Here is an 18,825-nt window from a genome sequence, read left to right as displayed (position 1 = left end):
CCACCAGGGTGCACTGTGGGCAGGTCACCAGTCCATTACCCAGCATACATGCACAAAATGGTAATTTAGAGTCACTGATTAAACTAATGAATGTTTTTTTTTTTTTTTGCTAAATCATGGTATAAATATGGACGTCGCACCTTTAAATTCCCATGATTCCCAGAGAACCGAACATCTGCAGGGTTATGTTTAAACTATAAAAATGGGAAAAGTCTTACCTTGTAATATGACATGAACTGAAAGCGTACACATTCAAAGGAAAACATGTATCATGCCGCCGCCGTCCCCCAAAACAACTTCTCAGCCAGCTGACTTTAAAATACTGTTACAGTGTTGTGTGGGCTCAGTGGCTCTGTTTACTGTTTTGAAAAGAGATTGCAGCGGCGAAGAGGAACATCTTATCAAACAGGTGAGGAGCAGAAGAACAACTGCATATTACCAACACGAGGATGAAGGGCAGAAGGAAAGTTTCCTTTCGAGGTTTGTTTACTTGTTCCTAAACAGATCGCTTCCCTCTCGGTTGGAGGGGGATCCGGAAAGCTCTACTCTAAAACTGCGACGCGCCGACTTTCCATTTCTGTCACCAGAGTCCAACAGCCGTGACGTTTAGAAGCCGTACTTGGCCTGGGTCTGCCGCCGGGTCATCTTGTTTTCAGCCCAGTTGTTCTTCAGCTCCAGCTCCCGTTCCTTCGCCTGGAAAAGGACACGAAGGTTACAACCGCGCTGCGCGCCACGTCGCTGCCACCGGCTGAAAGCAGCGTGTGACCTCCAAGCAGCACTCACCTGGTGAATGAGATACGTTATCTGATGTTTGCGTCGCTGTTGTCCTGTAGGCTGTTCTCCTCTTTTCTACATGAAAGATGGAGAAGAGGCATAGCTTCATTAAAATGCATTAAATTTTATACAACTTAATACATCATTAGTTTCTATGCAAAAGATATTAATGGTAAAGCAGATTGTGATTTCAAATAACATGGAATTGTCAACAATCTTCTGCCTGCCAAATAAAACACATCAACGGCATTTCTTACGCCGAATAAATCAAGCACTCAGCACTCTTGACATAAAACCAGTTGTCGGACTCCACAAACACAGAAATGCATAAAAAGAGCGTCAGGCCACCTTGCTGAAGGACTGGCGGGTCTGCTTCTCCTCCGTCATGTTCTTGGTCATCCACTGCTGGTTCCCGCTCAGCTGGTCGTCTCCTTTAATCTCCAGAAACTTCACTTCTTCTTTGCCCCTGTTTCTCTTTCCCTGCAGCCGCATGAACTGCAAGATTCAAAGAAAAAACAAGAATTTAGGACCAAACATTTCTTTTTTTGCAGATGTTGCACTGAAGGGCTGAATGAGACAGAAGCTCTTTATTTTTACCGCTTCATCATCAAACATGGCAGAGTTTCCAGGCTCCTCGGCTTCTGCCAGCTCAGGGTCCGGGTTCTGATAATATGGCTCATTATAGTATCCCTGTACATGGAAGATATAAAGAATGATTACTTGGGGCTCCTTATTACCTTCTGTAGAAGCTGATCTGAGAAAAAAAAAAAAAACATCTACAAGGATTTGGTTTTACAATGTGACATCTTACTATGTAGCAAACTGCAGGATATTCCAGTGCATTCACGCTTGCATTTTAAAACAATCTATGCCAAAGATAATATATTAATATCTGCAGGAAAAAAAAAAAAAAAGCAGTGCATGTGAAGATGAAGCCTTTACTACCTCAGGGTAATCCTCTGGGCCTGCAGGTTGTTGATACTGCTGATATTGACCACCCCATGCTCCGGCCGTCTCGCTATTCCCCCCGAAGTCGAGAGGTGCGTCTGACTGCCCTGGCTCATCAGCATCCGCCAAGGGCAGGGGCTCAGCGGGGGCTCCCGGCTCAGGGTCTAAGCTGGGGACCGCTGCCAGGAGAGGCTGGGAGCTCTCGCCAAGGGAAAAGTAGTTCTGTGGGGTGATGTCCTCCTCATTATCCTGGTCGTCTGTCGCTATTTGTCTGGCCACCTGCAGAGCTGCTGACTTAGCTGCTGCTTTTATGGCAGAGGGGGACGGACTGGAACTGATAAGACCCTGAGCGGGGGTTCCAGGTTTGGGTCCTTTAGATTCTGGCCGTTTGGTGAGCGTGTGAGGAATCAGAGGTCTGTCCTTCTCCTTTACTGTCAAGTTTTTGGGTTGTGGGAGGAGCGAAGACAAGCCTGACCCTGCGCCCTGGTGGATAAACAAAAGACGAAGACATTATACTGTTGATGCAATGCCTTTGTTTTTAATGTGTTTGGACAAGTCAACATGTGGAAAAAAAAATCAGCAGAGAAAGCACAAAATTAAGAAGCACAATTATATCTGCAATTTCTCACTTGTGGAACAAATAATCTAATACTGTACATGAGCACTGCAGATTTCCCCAAAATAACAATAAGACGTGGGAGGTTTTCTTACCTGAGGTTGTAGTTTCTTTCTTGCTGGTTCATCATCATCAGAGTCAGACTGCAAACAAAAGATTACAGATTAATTCTAATCTCACCTGCTGCTGCAGCATGTATGCAGAGATCTATACTCACATCCTGCCTCTGGACCTGTGGCACCGTGATCTTCACAGGTTCTGTTCGCTTTCTGGGCTTAGGCAGACTAGAAAATAATCCTCCTTTGGATGGCAGGGGCTCTGAGTCATCGCTCGTCCTGCTGTTTCCTGCTGAGGGGTTTGCTCTCGGCTCCCTGCTCGCCGCGGCTCCTGATTTCTTCGGAGCAGGGAGCGCGGAGAAGAGCCCTCCTGACCTCGGTCTGCTCTCTGCTGCGGGAGAGGTTGATGTTTCCTCCGAGTCGCTGTCATCACTGCTGCCATAAGCGACTAAAGACATGCTTGCGGGTTTTACTGAAGGTGAGATGTCTGCAGAGACCCGTGAACATGGATAGCCGCTGCTCCTGCTCGTAAAAAAGTCGTCCACACACTGACGATCCGACTGCAGCGAAAAGGTAAACGAAACCTGTCTTTACCGTTGCAGTGAAGGTAATCTAAACCCAAGTTAAATTAATAAACATCAACCATGCGAGATGAGCAGATTAAATGAGAAGCTCTAGGAGCTAACAGCAGCTAGGCCACCGTAGCAACCGATGGAGGTTACTGCCGCGGGCGAGTTGATTTCGTCTAAAACTCCCACCGCATCTGAAGTAGCATCACGTGAGGCGGGAGTTGCTTTGTTTGAAGGCACCGATCGGCTCAACGGCGTGTTGTTTTACCAACAAACTGATCTGGTATTAGTCCATGGACTCCATCAAAACATTCGCCTCCATCGAAGAACCAGTGCGCAGCTTTCCGCGCAGGTTTTTCTTCTTCTTCTTCTCTAAAACTATCGGCTTAGACAGGAACAGAGTACGAGCGCCTCCGAGTGGACAACATGGAAAAAGACACTGTTATACAATAGAGACACAGCGCCCCCAGTGGACAAAGTGGGAAAAACAAGCAACGGAGAATCAGCGCCCCCAGTGGACAGAGTGGGAAAAACAGTCAGACAACAGGGCAAACGTGGAAAACAGTTCAACATTTTGAAGAAATGCTCAAGTAAATCATATTTGTTCATCACTTTTATTATATTTTCCTGAGATAATCAATGAATGTGAAATTCAAGGCCATCACTAAAGGTAGTTTTCTTAACTTAATTTATATTTTAGATTGATGATTGATCAATATAAAATTTTAGAAATATGTACAAAGCAAAGTCTTGATTATTCGATGGCTTAAAACAGGAAAAAAACCTAAATAGTAAGAAGTATACAGCCATAGTTGACCTATTAACTCTGTTTATAAAGGAAGAAAACCCAACTCTGCAAGTTGGTGTTGAAGGATTTGAATAGTGTACAGGAAGCTCAGATGCTTTACACTTGAACAATCAATCAGCAATTACTTGTTTCCATTTTTCACATCCTTGTGACAAATCTGGAATGTCACAAACTCCCATTAACAAAAATGATAACGAAAACTAACAACAAAATCAAATGATGGATTGTCAATTATGATTGGACAGAGTGCCCCTCCTTTGTGCAGTACATACTAAAGAAACTGTGTTTTTAAGGGGAATATTCCAGCATTGCTAACATTTTATATTAATGCCACAAGTTTTTAACAAACGTTTGTGTTTAAAATTCAGAGTTGAACAGATAAACCCCAAAACACAGAATTCAAACATCACCGCATGAAAAATGTTAATACACACTGTGTACGTCATTAAATATTTAAAATAAAAAAAAATGTAAATAGATTCAAATGCGTGCAATAGAGTGCTAAAACACTGAAGTTTGTTTTAATTTAAATGAAAGCCGGTCATTATTTATGCACCAAAAACATGTAGTGACTATAATAACACCTTAAGCTGGACCAAGGTTGCAGGCTTGTCTTTACAATGGTGGACTTTGCTTCATCCCGAACGGTTCTTAGTTTTAAGGGTCAATTTTTTATTTATTGTGACATTTTCCACATTTCAAAATGAGTTGTTAAAACAATCCTCATCCCTAAGGATTACCGTTTTTATGTTAAAGCACAGAGCGATTTGAACAAAATAGCTGTTTAAAAGCGGTTTGGGGGATTAACCACATTAAATGGAACAATTTCCATCCATCCATTTTCAACCGCTTATTCAGGACTGGATTGCGGGGGTAAGCAGGGATGCCCAGACCTCCCTGTCCCTGGTCTCAGACTCACAGCATGTCCTGGGTTTTCCTCGGGGCCTCCTCCCGATGGGACATGGCTCCCCAGAGAGGCATCCTAAAAAGATCCTCGAGCCACCCCAGCTGGCTCCTCTCAATGTGGAGGAGTAGCGGCTCTACTCCGAGCTCCTCCCTGGTGACTGAGCTCCTCCCCCTTAGGGAGAGCCCAACCATCCTACGGAGGAAGCTCATTTCAGCAGTGTGTATCCAGGATCTTGTCCTTTCTGTTATGACCCAAAGCTCATGACCATAGGTGAGGGTGGGAATGAAGATTGACCAGTAAATCGAGAGCTTCGCCTTTCAGCTAAGCTCCCTCTTCACCACAACAGACCGATACAATGACTGCATCACTGCAGATGCTGCACCAATCTACCTTTCAATCTCATGCTCCATCCTTCTCCCACTTGTGAACAAGACCCTGAGATACTTAAACTCCTCCACTCGGACCAGAGTCTCTCCACCGACCTGGAGAGGACAAGCCATCTTCTTCCGGTTGAGGACCATGGCGTCGGATTTGGAGGTGCTGATCCTCATCTCCATCGCTTCACACTCGGCTGCAAACAGCCCCAGTGCATGCTGTAGGTCCCGATTCAATGGAGCCAACAGGACAACATCATCTGCGAAAAGCAGAGATGAAATCCTGTGGTCCCTGACCTAAACCCCCTCTGGCCCCTGGCTGCACCTAGAAATTCTGTCCATAAAGATTATGAACAGAACCAGTGACAAAGGGCAGCCCTGCCAGAGTCCAACATGCACCGGGAACAGGTCCCACTTACTACCAGCAATGTGAACCAAGCTCCTGCTTCACTTGTACAGAGACTGGACGGTTCTGAACTCCATATTCCCAAAGCACCCCCTACAAGGCACTCCGGGGGATGCAGTCGAAAACCTTCTCCAAATCCACAAAACACATGAGAGAGAAGAGGAATTAAGGCCAAGAAGTGTAAAACCGCGCAGATGTGTAAATGGGAAGGAGGATGGCGACACGATCAGGCTGTAGGAAAGAAGGAGCACGAGAGGTGGAGAACAGAGTGTGTGCATGGTGGAGTGAACTCTGATGGAAAGGCTGCAGGTTTGTTGGAGGGGAAGGTCAACAGGATGGGAGTGAAAGCGGCTGTTGCATGGTGCAGGTCACTGAGCAGAAGACAGCTGATAGGGAGATGATCTGCAGCAAGCAAGAAGAAGTCTTGGTGGATTTTGCATTCTTTAGGAAGAGAGTAGACAGACGACTGGTACCCAGCGAGTCACATGTAGCTCCCCTGTTTCACACTCTTTGCAGCCCACAAGCAAAAAGCAAACAAACAAATATTAGATACACAGGTTAGAACAAGAATGTCATATGAGGCCCTTTTACAATAAAAATGATTTTTTAAAATTCAATTTAATTAATAATACAGCAAAATGGAAAGCTCAGACATTTCACATTATTTTGCAGAGTGTCATCATACATCCTTGCACTAAAACAAATGGAAATAGACTTGTCATAAATAATTTAAATGAACATTTTACTGGTATGGCTTGACTGAGCTCAAACCTGCTTTCATTTGACCTCTGAATCAAATACAGACTGGATTAAGATGATTGGAACTGTGTCCTCGACCAAGTTTTAACCTGATTTCAGATTAAGCAAAGAGTATTTGTGCAATTTGCAAAATCTGCGCAAATAATGGATCCGTTATTTGCCCAGAGATCAGTCTGGTAGCAATCTATCAATCGGGAAGGTTTCCAACTTGCGCAGTTTATCGATCTTGCGTATTCAGAGTATTTTACATTGATGGAATGTCCGTGAAAACTGGTATATGTTGAAACATTAGAAATATCGGAAACATTTTTCAGTTTTACGAAACTGTAACCGATGTTTGTAGAATTTCGTAGTGAAGCCCTTCTGCGTTCACTGCGGCGCTTCGGCCGGAGGGGGCGCTCTCCGCCGCTTCAGGCACCGGGGGCGCGTCTGCACAGAAGGAAGCGGGTTTCAATTTCAAACCCGGAGTGTCGGAGGGACGAGTCGCCAGCGGGCTGCGGAGCACACCGTAAATAAACAAGCCATCCGCCGCTTTTAGCCGGACGCCGTGTGACGATATCACCCCCGCATCGACGTCCGAAGACCCCGTGGTGGACGAACTGCTCCGGATCCGAGGAGAGGGTCGCGTCTGCAGCGTCTTGGCTCTAGGTTTTTTTCCGCGCCTGGTCGATTTGGATGAGAGACCGCCGCTCGGCTTGACTGTTGCTGCTGCAGGTGGTGATCGCCGAGGAGTCGGGGCCGCGCTAAAACTACCACCAGTCATTGAAACCGCGAGCCAGCCATTCCTGCCAGAAACATGCCTCGGTCCAACAGGCAGAAGGAGTACAAGCCCGGGGATCTGGTGTTTGCTAAAATGAAGGGCTACCCCCACTGGCCCGCCAGGGTAAGCGCCCGTCTTTTATTATCTCGAGTGCAGCCGCCGGGTTTGGTTTGTGTTTCATTGCGTTCGGCTCCCTTGTTTACCTGCGCGGCCTAACGGCGGTTAGCCTCCATGAGTTAGCTTAGCCGGGTCGCGTTAGCTTTAACGTTGCCCAGCATCAACACACACGCGCGAGCGAGCACGCACGTACGCATGCACGCACGCAGCTTCGCTCAGCGTCGTCCGTCAGATTTCTTTCAGGTGATTCATCGAGTCGGTTCCGCCTCCCGGTTCCCCGGCGGAGAAAAAAACGCGCCGCCGCCGCTCGGCTCCCCGCGGGGCCCGTTAGGCTAACTTTGAGCCCTCCGTTGAATCGAGCGGATCCACGGCCATGTCGCTGTCGTCCGAGCGGCGGACCGTGAAACTGCCAGCGACACAGAAACCCCCGCTTCTTCCCCGCTGCGTGCTCGTTTCCATACAGTCTTTTTGTTGTAGCTGGCCAGCAGCTGCTGGTGGAGCCATACGCTCCGGCACTTTGTAAACATGCCTCCCGCCCTCACTTGTTGATGTCCAGGCTAATAAACCAGAGATAAAAGGCTGTGGAGACTCAGCGGTGGTCAGTGTTTCCTAATCATCCGAGCAGTAAATCTTAACTTATTCAACATATTTCACTTCATCACAGGGCTCATTTAATCAATCAATCAATCAATCAATTTATTTTTGTATAGCCCAGTATCACAACAACAGTTGCCTCAGAGGGCTTTAAGGAAGGACTATGCAAAATTTACAATTAGACACCTCAAGCATTTTTTTTCTTATTTTTACTCAGTCCTTTTGATCCAGCTATAAATAAACTACTCACTCACATCATCAATGACTTCAGTTGTCAATCTGATATGAAATAAGTTGGATTGTTTAATTCTGATGTGGTCTAAATATGAGGAACACCTCTGAATGGTGAATAGAGCTCACTACTTTCCTGCTGATTTAACAGTCCTCAAAGTGCTCTACAGTGTTGCTCACATTCACCCATTCATGCTGACATTCACACGCCAGTGGAGACAACTGCTATGCAAGGTGCTCAATCCATTAGAGGTAATTTGGGGTTTAGTGTCTTGCTCAAGGACACTTCCACAAATGGGGATGAACCCATAACCTTCTGATCAGGTGGCAATCCACTGTACCATCAGAGCCTGCCCTGATAAAAGGCATTCAGATTCAGTAGGATAAATGCAGTCAACACCTTTCAGAAACGAGTATAAAAAGTTTTTTGGGGTGGGTTTTGGTGTATTGTAATGTTAAGAAAGCAATGCAGGTGCATCTTAAAAAGATGACAACAAATGGTCAATTGTTATGCCAGTTATTGTGGGATTTGGACTGTGTGTGAAAAAGGAACATGAAAAAATATCAAATCTTTTTAAATATTCACATATTTCGAAATACTTCAATGTTTTGGGGAACAGTTTGATGTGGTGTTTATGACCAAAGCCTCATTGTTTGGAGTTTGCATATTTTCCCAGTTTGTACATTGGATTTTCTCCTTTTTCGTCCCACAGTCCAAACCCAGGCCGGATGGTTTGGTGTGTAAACTATAGTTTTGTATTTTTTCGTGGGTCTTTTAAAAACCTGGAGCAGGAGCCATCAGTAAACCAACTACCACTTAAAATAAACACAAACAAACCAACAAGAAAACTCTCACTTTCTCATCCCTCTTTTAAGACTAGTCAGGAAGTAAAGTTCATATTTTGGTGTCTAATTTAGTACACTACACTCAGAATACGGTCCTAGATTACACCATAGAAATATATATGAAATGCCTCTCAAAAAATTTGTATATCATTATAATTTATACATTTTTTTATATCAGAAAGTGGCATGTCTCTTTTTCATTTTTGCCTCGGTGTATATGCATACAAAGAAGCTGGGATGGATAAAAACTCTACTGTTAAGATTTACAGCTCAGCATTAATGGGTTTTGAAAGGCTTGATTCGTCAACAAATTTATTGCTAATCATTGAAAAATACGTACATTCAGGGAGCAGGGTTACTAAATGAATTCAAAGATTGACAAATCAACAGAATACATTTTATTATACGGATTTTTACCATCATTTTAGCTGATAGCTTGAACATGTAATAACAAAAATTGAACTCCATACTTTATTCTCTTTAGGAATAATTTAAATAATAATAATACAGTGTGCACCATGTTTTTTTTTTTGTTGTTGTTGGGTTTTTTTTTGGTCTTCATTTGGTTCATTCCTATGAAACAAAGCCTCACTTTTTTTAATAATGAAATGCAACTATAGACAAAAATAACAGGGAAAAAGGGTGGGTGAAGAAGAGAAAAAAAAAAACGGTCTTCCTGACAGTTGCATCGGAAAAATGTGGAAACAAAACAACACGTAATCCTCAAACCGCACGTGGCCTGGTCTGTTAGAAAGGAAACGGTGGTTTGTGGCTTCGGTCTGTGCTGCTGCTGCTGCTGGTCGGTGGATCAGCCATTCACTCTTCTACATGATGTAATTCAGCATTTCTAAACATCACAAACTGCATTTTAGAGCATTTTCAAATAGAACGGGTGACTCTCAGCGGCGATGTTGGGGTTTGTGTTTATCTGTGCTTTTTCCCGCCTTTTTGGCCAGTTGGCCTTATCAGCCTGGCCTCCTGTCAGCAGACCACAGGCGCTGCCCCACCTATACTGACCACACGGGTCATAAGGTTGCTCCCCTGCGCCACCTGGTCTCGCCGCTGACCCCTGCTCATTAGGAGTTCACACCGGAGGGGCTTTCATGGCCGCCGGTAACGTGTCGTCGAGCAGACTGTGGAAAAACCTCTCAGTTAGCAGCAACAAGTAAATCCCCAGCAGTCCAAAGACCCATGGAATGAAATAGTTTCGTCAGTAGTTCTTCTTGATTGTTCCACAAGTTGAGCTGAGGAGCTGACCAGAAGACGTCTGGTTCTATCTGCTGCTCAATTATAAAAATCCAGCTGCTGTTCTCGTGGTTTATTTGAATAAATGTCCTTTGCTGCATTAGTTAATTATTAAAAGCAGTATTGCAATGTGACTTTGAACTTTCACAGCTTGTTTCATGGCTTTCAACATTATTTTTGATCTCATTTATGGCTTATATAATTATCAGCCTACAATTCAATTACTGTGCTTTTAACTGAGTAATTACCTTTGTAAGAATTTCACTGACGTTTGGAACAATCAGCATCCACTTTAATGAAGATTTGTTTTCATTCACAGATCGATGAATTACCTGAAGGAGCTGTGAAGTCGCCTTCAAACAAGTACCAGGTGTTCTTTTTTGGGACACATGAGACGTGAGTACTTTGATTCAATGCTACAAGTTTCTGCCCTCGACAATCGTGAGGACATAGATTGGTTTTTTTTTAACACACTCGTACACAGACTGGAAAATTGTGCACTAATAATTCACGTTTCTCCACTGCAGGGCTTTCCTGGGGGCCAAGGATTTGTTCCCCTACGACGAATGCAAGGAGAAGTTTGGAAAAGCGAACAAGAGGAAAGGCTTTGCCGAGGGACTCTGGGAGATTGAGAATAACCCCACCGTCACACACGAGGGCTACGAGGTAGGGTTGATCTGTGGGATGGCATGAAGGAATTAATGACATGTTTCGAAAGTCTTGATGAATTCTGAACGAGTTGTCTCAAATTGATATAAAACTTTAAATGGTGTACTGAATTTAGACCTTTTAACCCTCAAATGAGAAAAATACCTCCAGTTTGTCCTCTTTGTCCCATTTGAGGTGGTTAGCGGAGTGCGCTTGTGCTCAGAGGTACACAAGTTTGAATCCCACTGTCAATCTGTCCCTCCAGTCATCAAAGAAGGACAACGCTTCAGAAGAAACGGGGGAGACAGGCGGCTCGGAGAAGGCAGACGCCGAGGGCAGCAGCGACGAGGACGAAGGAGCCCTGGTCATCGACGAGAAGAACGAGAGGGGCGGAGCTAAACGAAAAGCAGAGGAGTCCACAGAGGTCGGCGTCCGCCTGTCGGTCTGTCAGTTCATTCAGGAAACCTCACAGTGATGCTGACCGTGCCCCCCCCCCCCCCCCCCCCCCCCCCCCCTCCCCCCCTCCCCCCTCCTCTCTCACAGGGCTCTCCCAAGCGGCCGAAGGACACCGAGGCCGAAGGCGACTCCAAAGTCGACGGGAACAAGTCCAACGCGGAGGCCAAGCTCAACGATGTGGCCGGACCCAAGGCGTCGGCGCCCGCGCTGAGCGAGTCCAAACCAGAGGCCCAGGAAAACGCTCCGGCGGGGGGGCAGCTAACAGCAGACAAGGTGAGGCCTTCACTACACGTTTCTGAATGTCTCACTGCGCTCTGACATGAAGGCATAGAACAAAAACAGACTCAAGGAGGAATTCATGGCAACAGCTGTAACAGCCGAACACGTTTGGCTTTGTCCTTTATAAACCTGTATCATAAGCTGCATCTCAGGTGGCAAAGGCAGATTCATCTGTAGCTCCATAATGATTGTTTTGCCCACGTTTGGACTGCCAGGCTCTCTGCTGTAGTCACTGAGCTCTGCTCCAAGGCCACTTATAGCCGCGAAGGCTGAGCTGAGCACTAAAATTGAGCCTACATGTGTTGAGGACAAATTTGTTTCCCCCCCCCCCGGAGACTAAAATCCAGCCCACAGCGAGCAGAATGTCTGAGGTGGAGGTGAAGACAGAGACATTTAGTCCAATTATACATGCTGTTTTCTTTTTCTTTTCTTTTTTTTCTCGACTTGCACTCATAAATCTAATCCTCCTCTCTGCTCTCCCTGCAGCCAGCGAATGACAGCGCTTAACATCAACTCACGGAAGAAAACCAGAACCTTCTGACGTCTCTCTCTGGAATTAAGCATCGACACAATTACCTGCAGGACGCCAGAGTTCAGCTGATCAGTGGGGAAAAAAAAAAAAACAAAAAAAGAGGAAAAATTAAAACGTTAAACATAAATGTTTGTATAAAGAGACAAACAAATCTTCATTTGCCATTTCTGGGATATCATATATCCCGGGAACACAAAGTTTGCTAACCTGATTACAGAAAAGACAAAATTGAGCAGAGCGCTTTAGGGCTCGTTTATAAATGGGATTTTGGTGTGTATATATTTTTTATTTCTAAGTGCAATTACATAATTACAAAGACTGAATGACAGGTGTCAAAACATTTTTCATTTTAGCGGGAAGTAAAACACCGATTACACCAGAAATGTTTAGATAACAATAAAATACATTTATTGGGCAAATATTCCCATGTGGTGGTTTTAAAATGTAGATATTACACAAAAGAGAGAGAAAAAAAAAACAACCTCTTCAGCATCACCCTCCGCTCCAGTTTCTAGATGATCTGTCTTACATTTGTTGGCATCACCTGGCTCCTCAGCTGCATTCTGATCAGTTATTCAGTCATTGGATGTGTGATAAGTTGCACTTTCAGAGGGTTTTTTTATTTTTTGCCCCATTAATCATTGTCTAGTTGGCTTTATGATGTTTTTATGCAAAGCAGGTTATGTTGCTTTGGTGTGTGTGTGCGTGCGTGCGTGTGTGTGTGTGTGTTTGCTTTATCGCAGGTGACCAAACTATATGATTAACTTCACGAGGATCCCACACAGTACATTTCTGACTTGGCTTCCGAACATATTGAGCTCCCCAGTTATGAAGGAAACATTTTGAGGTTTAAATTCTCGCCGACGAGCCGAGAGCAGAAAGACATTCCTGAATGTTGTCGCGTCCGAACCTCGACTGAGAGAGAGCGTCGAGTGGAATGAGCAGTTGTGATCGATGCAAGGGGGAAAAAAAAACTGATTTCCGCCACTATTCTGAGGAAAATTACCAAGTAAACTTTATTAAAAGAAAAAAAAAAGAACCCGCTTTCTCAATTTAATGTCATTTTAATTTCATATTTAGCTCACAGTAGTGCTGCTGTTGCTTCTACAGGAGATGTATTTGTCAAAAACACATAGTTGCATTCAGTTTTCTTTCCAGCTCTGAAATGTATTGTTGAAAAAGTGTTTATGGCTGCTTGATCTGCTCAAAGTGTGACTTTAAAAAGAAAAAAAAAAAAGAAGAAGAAGAAAATACAGAGTGAAGAATCTGTAAAGCTCTTGGTTTCTGCCGTTTTGTTTTTGCCCCTCCCTTTTAACTGGAAGATGAGTCTGTTTTTCTAAGTAGTCTTATTATTTGGACTGTGAAACACTGTTGTGATGTTTTAAAGATGTGCTTTGTTCAAACATACCTTTGAGAAATTTTCAGATTTTGCTGTTTATGTTTTTGGTTGTTTTAAATTAGAGATCATTGCGAACTCGACGGTAGAGTTGGAGTCTTCTCACCATGTTACCTGGATGTCCATACTGTCATCTATTTGACATTTATTTGCCTTGTGTTTATCAAGTCGAACAAAAGGGAAAGATCAGCTCCTCATAGTGAACATTTCTCTGAATGTCGTGTCTAAGACGGCCACCTTCCCTTCACCACACCGCTCACTTTCAAAATCAAAGCTCAAAGCGCCAATTCAGATACTTAGTCGATTCCGAGGGTTTCATTTGGAATTCAAGTGTAGTATGTTTTGGTTTAGCTTTGTCTGTTACTTTCAGAAGCTGCCATTCATCTTTATCTGCCGCTTAGTTTACTATTGTAGTTGCCAGTTCATTTAATAAACATGTTGATTACAAATAAAATGGGTTTGTTGTGTTTGTACCTAATGACGCCTGATTATTTGAAGGAATTATGCACTTAAGTCGATGAAATGGACATGGTTAAAAGATGTGAATAGTAATTCTACCCAAACATGTTGCTTTATTTGGTCTAAAAGGTGTAAAAATGTTTTGTTTTTAAATGAAAACTACTGCAAGTTTCTGCTCATAAACAACCTTTTTCTAAGTGTTAATTGCAGTGTTTGTTCTTCAGTACAACATCTGTGCATGGGAAAAACGACCGTTCCATTTCAGTTCAAATGAGTTGCCTCACGCCTAATTTTCCTCCCTGATACTGATGTACGAAACAACAATGGGAGCTTTTTGTGTGTCTGAGTGCAGTTGTCACAAATAATTTGCTCCCCGGAGAACCGGCAGCACCGTCTGGCCTCGGAGGCTGTGAGGGCGGCACTACTTTATGCGCTTATGTAACACGTTCCCTGATGGCTTTCAGGTTTGGTTGGGTTTTGGTTTTTAACTGGAGTGTTTGGGTGTGTGCTCAGTTTATTCAGTCCAACCCTGTTTCTTCTTTTATTATATATGACTCAAATGGACAGAGCTGACTTCCCAACGTTGATTGTGTCTCTACACAGAATTACTTCTTTGTGCTTGCATCTTTGATTGCAGGATCATTGTGCGGCCAATATGAGCTTGCTGTATGTGGAACCGATAAATATATGAGAGCTGAGTCTGCTGACACAGTGAAGCTCATGATGATCCAACATATACGCCAAAAGGTTTTTTCAAGATGAAATGATGGCCTTTCAGAAATAAAGGCTGAACCAGTTTAAATCTTTTACATGTGATATTTTACTGTTGATATTGAATAATATATACTCTTTATTTCTCAGGGACATAACAATTTAAGCTTGTGTATTAAAAAAATCCAGTGAAGAATATATTGATCCTAACTTGTGCTCACAGAGCATTTACTTGTAGCAATGGCTGTTTCATGTCATTTTCTGGTCATATTGCATGTTCTCCTGTAGCTTTTTGCCTTTCCATTTTATCCACCTATATTTTTGAATTTTGTATCTGTTTGGAAAAAAAACTAATGCATAGGTCTGCTACAAATTGTGATGACTTTTGATGACTGCGTTTGTGATGATTCATTTGAATCACTTCCCCATCTTTGTGTTTGTGGAGTTAATTTCTGTCTCTTGATCTGTTTTTGTCATTACAGAAAAATGCCATCCTTTTGTTGTTTTGTTTTATTTTTGGCCGCTCTGCGTGTAAAGGTCTACATCCAGTACGTCTGCTCAGTGAGTTTATTTTTCCTCCAATATTGTATTTTTACGAATATCTGCAATCCCAATCATGGCGCGGATGTGAGCATTGCGCATGCGTGAAGAGGTTGCATTGTTCTCCACTCCAGCAGTGGGCGCAGTCCCGGAGTGTGTTATCATCCGCTCCAGCAGGGGGCGCTGTCTACGACTCTATCATGTTGTGATCTGCTGCATGTGACATTGACATCAACTGAGGGTAAAGTCTTTTCCATCTCTTTGTTGTTGTTGTTTTTAAATATATCTTCAATTCCATATTAATAGCAGTCTCATACATTATAGGAGAGTGTGTGTTGATACCATATAGAGTGTTTCACCGACTCTAAAGTTGTGTTTTTGCTGGATATCCCGCAGGCTAACGTTAGCCTAGCCTGTGAGGCGGAGGTTTCCAGAGTAGCTGTCCGGCTTTGGCTCACCAGATCCCCAGCTGCAAGCATGAGGCTCACCGCGGTCCTGGCGATGGCAGCTCGGGTCGTCGTGCCCAAGGACTACCGGTACGGGACCAACCGGCCGTGGACCGCGGCCGCCAAGAGGCTGAACCCTCCGGGGAAGAAGAGGAGAAAGGTGTTCGTGGAGCCGCTGGAGGCCGAGGACTGGTCTGTGTTCAGAGGAGACACGGTGAGAGAGCTGGAATCACACATGATCACACTAATGCATCACGACCTGCAACATTCAGACAGCTTCAGTGTGCCTGTGAGCTCTTCAACATGAGCCAAGCTCCGTTTGATACTTAGCTGATGGTAGCTGGAATCATGCTTATGGTGTTTCTTCAATGCTTTTGTCATAATTGTATGAATGTAGTATCACTTTCCTGTTTCTCAGGTGGAGATTCTTGCAGGAAAAGACAAAGGGAAGCAGGGGAAAGTGATCCAGGTGTTCAGACGCAGAAACTGGGTCATTCTGCAAGGACTAAACACAGTAAGAACGATGCATTTTCTTCAGATAAACACTGGAAGTATATGGTACATTTTGTTTTTGAATCATTTAGTTTCATCGTGGAGTTGAATCAATTTCAGTATGTCTATCAATTTCACATCTCTCTTGGGGATTACAGTCAGCTGTGTTCATATTTAATTGTTTCACATTGTAGCAGTACACATTGGTTTATTTTACACAATCTTCACACCATGGAGTCTCTGTAGAGAGAAAGGAGTTTAAATCAGCATGCATTCACAGAAAGTCTGCATGGACATGCTGTACCAGGCTGATATTTACTTAACAGTATAGATAAGAGAATACTTATTTGTAATATTCAGTTAACGTTGTATAACATTTGGTTGGTTTGTGTTTTGCACTTTTTTTGATCATATTCATATTGGATGCCTTCAAATCCATTTCATTTTCTGAGACTATGACTTTCCTCCTTCTACCACAAGAGGGACCTCTCATGTCACAGTATAAGAGCTACAGTGTTCTTATAAACTATTGAAACCTAAGCTATCATTTTACATTTTCTCATTCTTTCCATCAACCTCTGTCAGTCTTATTAAATTTTACAAATAGTAATTGCGCCTTGTACTTCTGTTTTTTATAAAACCACCAAATGTGTTTGATTATCATTCATTTGCTGACAGTCAGTAGTTTGCTCACCTGTTATTCTTAAGCTGGGCTTATTGATGGCTCTGCTTCTCTTCCTATCTCAGCATTACAGGTATATTGGAAAGACCTATGACTACCGTGGCACATATGTCGCCTCTGAAGCTCCCCTCCTGCTGCAGCAAGTCTCTTTGATCGACCCCTCAGACAGGTAGAGGCATCGTCCCAATACTTTACTCACCTGATGTTTGCATTTTCACTCTAGAAATATGTACAGATTGAAGGCCTGTCTGAGATCTCTTCTCCTCTCACATTAAAGTCACAGTTATTAAAAGCCTTGGTAACAGTACAGTAATCTAATAGTAAACTGCAGGTCGGCATTATCGATTGTAAAAAGCTTTTACAAAGGTGAAAATGTCTCCTGTGTCTACATCCAGAAAGCCCACAGAGGTCGAGTGGAAGTTCACAGAGGAGGGTGAGAGAGTCCGGGTGTCGCTCAGGACGGGTCGGATCATTCCCAAACCGGTGGTGGAGCGGCGAGACGGCATCGTGCCGCAGCAGTGGAAAGGTGAGGGAGCGCCTGGGTGTTTTCACAGGAGGAGAATCTGTTCCAGGAGCTGGTTTGTTCCACCTTTTGCTCACAGTTGGCAGATTAAAAAAGCTGATTGCTTATTTTCCCAACGTGTGTAGACTTTAGTTAAACAAAAGGGTTTTTTTTTTTTTTTTTTTTGTGGATGAATTTTTCATTGGAAAAAAGTATTTTTGTTTCCTAGAAGACAGAGCTGAAAGGAAAATGTGTCTCAGTGCTACACTGTACTTAATTCTGGGGTACTGCAACCAATCACTCTTGGATTTTAAAATCTTTCATAGACCAGATTGTTTATATATCACTAAACCCACCACAATTTAATATTATTATAATGCATTGGAGAGGTTGTGGTACTCTACATTTTGTGTCTTGGCAGAATGGAGGAAATGACATTTGGCCTGAAGATTTATGCCACAAGATTCCATGAAGATCACTTTTTTCTCTCTAATTTCCCTTTTTTCCACAGCAAATTTCATGAAGTTTTGTCAAATTACAAAAGTGGTCTATGTCTCCTCTCATTTCCTCTTGAATTCCAATTTATGATAAATTCACTGAAACGTACAATTTAGCAACATTTAACTTCAACTTTTTCAGTGGGTGTGTGGTTATCACTACACATCAGATCCTTTTCTGTTAAAAATTAGAATTTCTGAACTGGATTGAAGTCTCAGATGACAGTAAAGGTCTGAAAGTGCTGGTTTGAGTGTATTTTTATCTTCATAAAGTCTGCTGTGAAGAAATCAAAACATTACAGGTAAAATCTGTTTTTGCACTTTAATTTCAAAAGGGTGGTTAAAAAAATGTGGTATTAATTAAATGTAGTGATCAGTTCCGACCATCTCCAGCCATTTCGGAATATTTGGTCAATGTGTGCTTTTTCAATGCACAGTTTTTCATTTTAAAATGGATTTAATCTTCTCCTCTTTCCTTCACAGACGGCCCTAAAGACACCAGCCCTGAAGACACCCTGGAGAAGACCTACGCCCCCTCCCTGAAAACCCTGGAGGAGGAGGTCATGGAGAAACTGGGGATCCAGGAGAACCGAAGGCACCAGAAGTCCTACTGGTACTGACCCAAGCAGCCAGAGACACTCGGACTCCTGACGGCGCTCTCCAGTTTTCACAGGGACTCTGGACATGCCTTCTCCTGGTGGGGGTCAAGCTGAAGGTCAAGTCAGACAAAGACTGTGACGAAGCCACGAGGACGGAGGATACATGGACTTTAAAACGTAACATTATGAAAAAGATTTTGCAATCTGCAGCTTTTTGTTACTTTGCTTCCTGGATCATCTTTGCTTCAGTTTCATGATATTGCTCTCAATGGATGTCGTTGATTTTTATTCATTTCAGTGGAGATGAAAATAAAGCGGATTAAATATTGTTGTGATCCTAGTTAGCAATAGCTGAAAGCATCTTCCACCACCACACACTCATGGCACGGATAGATCGGGCTGTTATTCTTGGTTCAGACACATTTTCTAACGGTAGCAGCTGCGACCTTTTGAGATCCTGCAAGAGGCTGAAAATAGTCGTTATTTTACAGAAGCCCAGACGAGCCGCTCTCCAAAACTGAAAGACAAATGAGTCTGTCTTTCCAATGCGTCTGCGGAACGGTGGAGAGACTGAGG

General features: G+C 43.4%; 3 protein-coding genes across 3 annotated transcripts; 2 read left to right on the top strand and 1 right to left on the bottom strand.

Moving 5' to 3' along the window:
- Positions 1 to 30: 30 nt before the first annotated feature.
- Positions 31 to 3,323, bottom strand: prcc (proline rich mitotic checkpoint control factor). The gene is made up of 7 exons (XM_030120888.1): positions 2,556 to 3,323; positions 2,434 to 2,481; positions 1,720 to 2,205; positions 1,372 to 1,464; positions 1,123 to 1,269; positions 784 to 849; positions 31 to 693 (listed from the first exon to the last, which is right to left on the bottom strand). The coding sequence occupies exons 1-7, from the start codon at positions 2,850 to 2,852 to the stop codon at positions 607 to 609; spliced, it is 1,224 nt and encodes a 407-aa protein (XP_029976748.1). The 5' UTR covers positions 2,853 to 3,323; the 3' UTR covers positions 31 to 606.
- A 3,319-nt stretch (positions 3,324 to 6,642) lies between these two features.
- On the top strand, positions 6,643 to 13,209 carry LOC115409642 (hepatoma-derived growth factor). The gene is made up of 6 exons (XM_030120897.1): positions 6,643 to 7,100; positions 10,330 to 10,406; positions 10,538 to 10,676; positions 10,924 to 11,082; positions 11,202 to 11,387; positions 11,880 to 13,209. The coding sequence occupies exons 1-6, from the start codon at positions 7,014 to 7,016 to the stop codon at positions 11,898 to 11,900; spliced, it is 669 nt and encodes a 222-aa protein (XP_029976757.1). The 5' UTR covers positions 6,643 to 7,013; the 3' UTR covers positions 11,901 to 13,209.
- Positions 13,210 to 15,210: 2,001 nt separating this feature from the next.
- On the top strand, positions 15,211 to 18,584 carry mrpl24 (mitochondrial ribosomal protein L24). The gene is made up of 6 exons (XM_030120900.1): positions 15,211 to 15,272; positions 15,428 to 15,691; positions 15,896 to 15,991; positions 16,717 to 16,820; positions 17,047 to 17,177; positions 18,134 to 18,584. Exons 2-6 carry the CDS (start codon positions 15,509 to 15,511, stop codon positions 18,268 to 18,270), a joined length of 651 nt encoding a protein of 216 aa, XP_029976760.1. The 5' UTR covers positions 15,211 to 15,272; positions 15,428 to 15,508; the 3' UTR covers positions 18,271 to 18,584.
- Positions 18,585 to 18,825: the final 241 nt, after the last annotated feature.

This window comes from Salarias fasciatus, chromosome 22, assembly GCF_902148845.1.
Source record: "Salarias fasciatus chromosome 22, fSalaFa1.1, whole genome shotgun sequence".
Taxonomy (NCBI): Eukaryota; Metazoa; Chordata; class Actinopteri; order Blenniiformes; family Blenniidae; genus Salarias; species Salarias fasciatus.
Note: the sequence above shows the minus strand (reverse complement) of the source record. Positions and strands in the feature narration are given on the sequence as shown.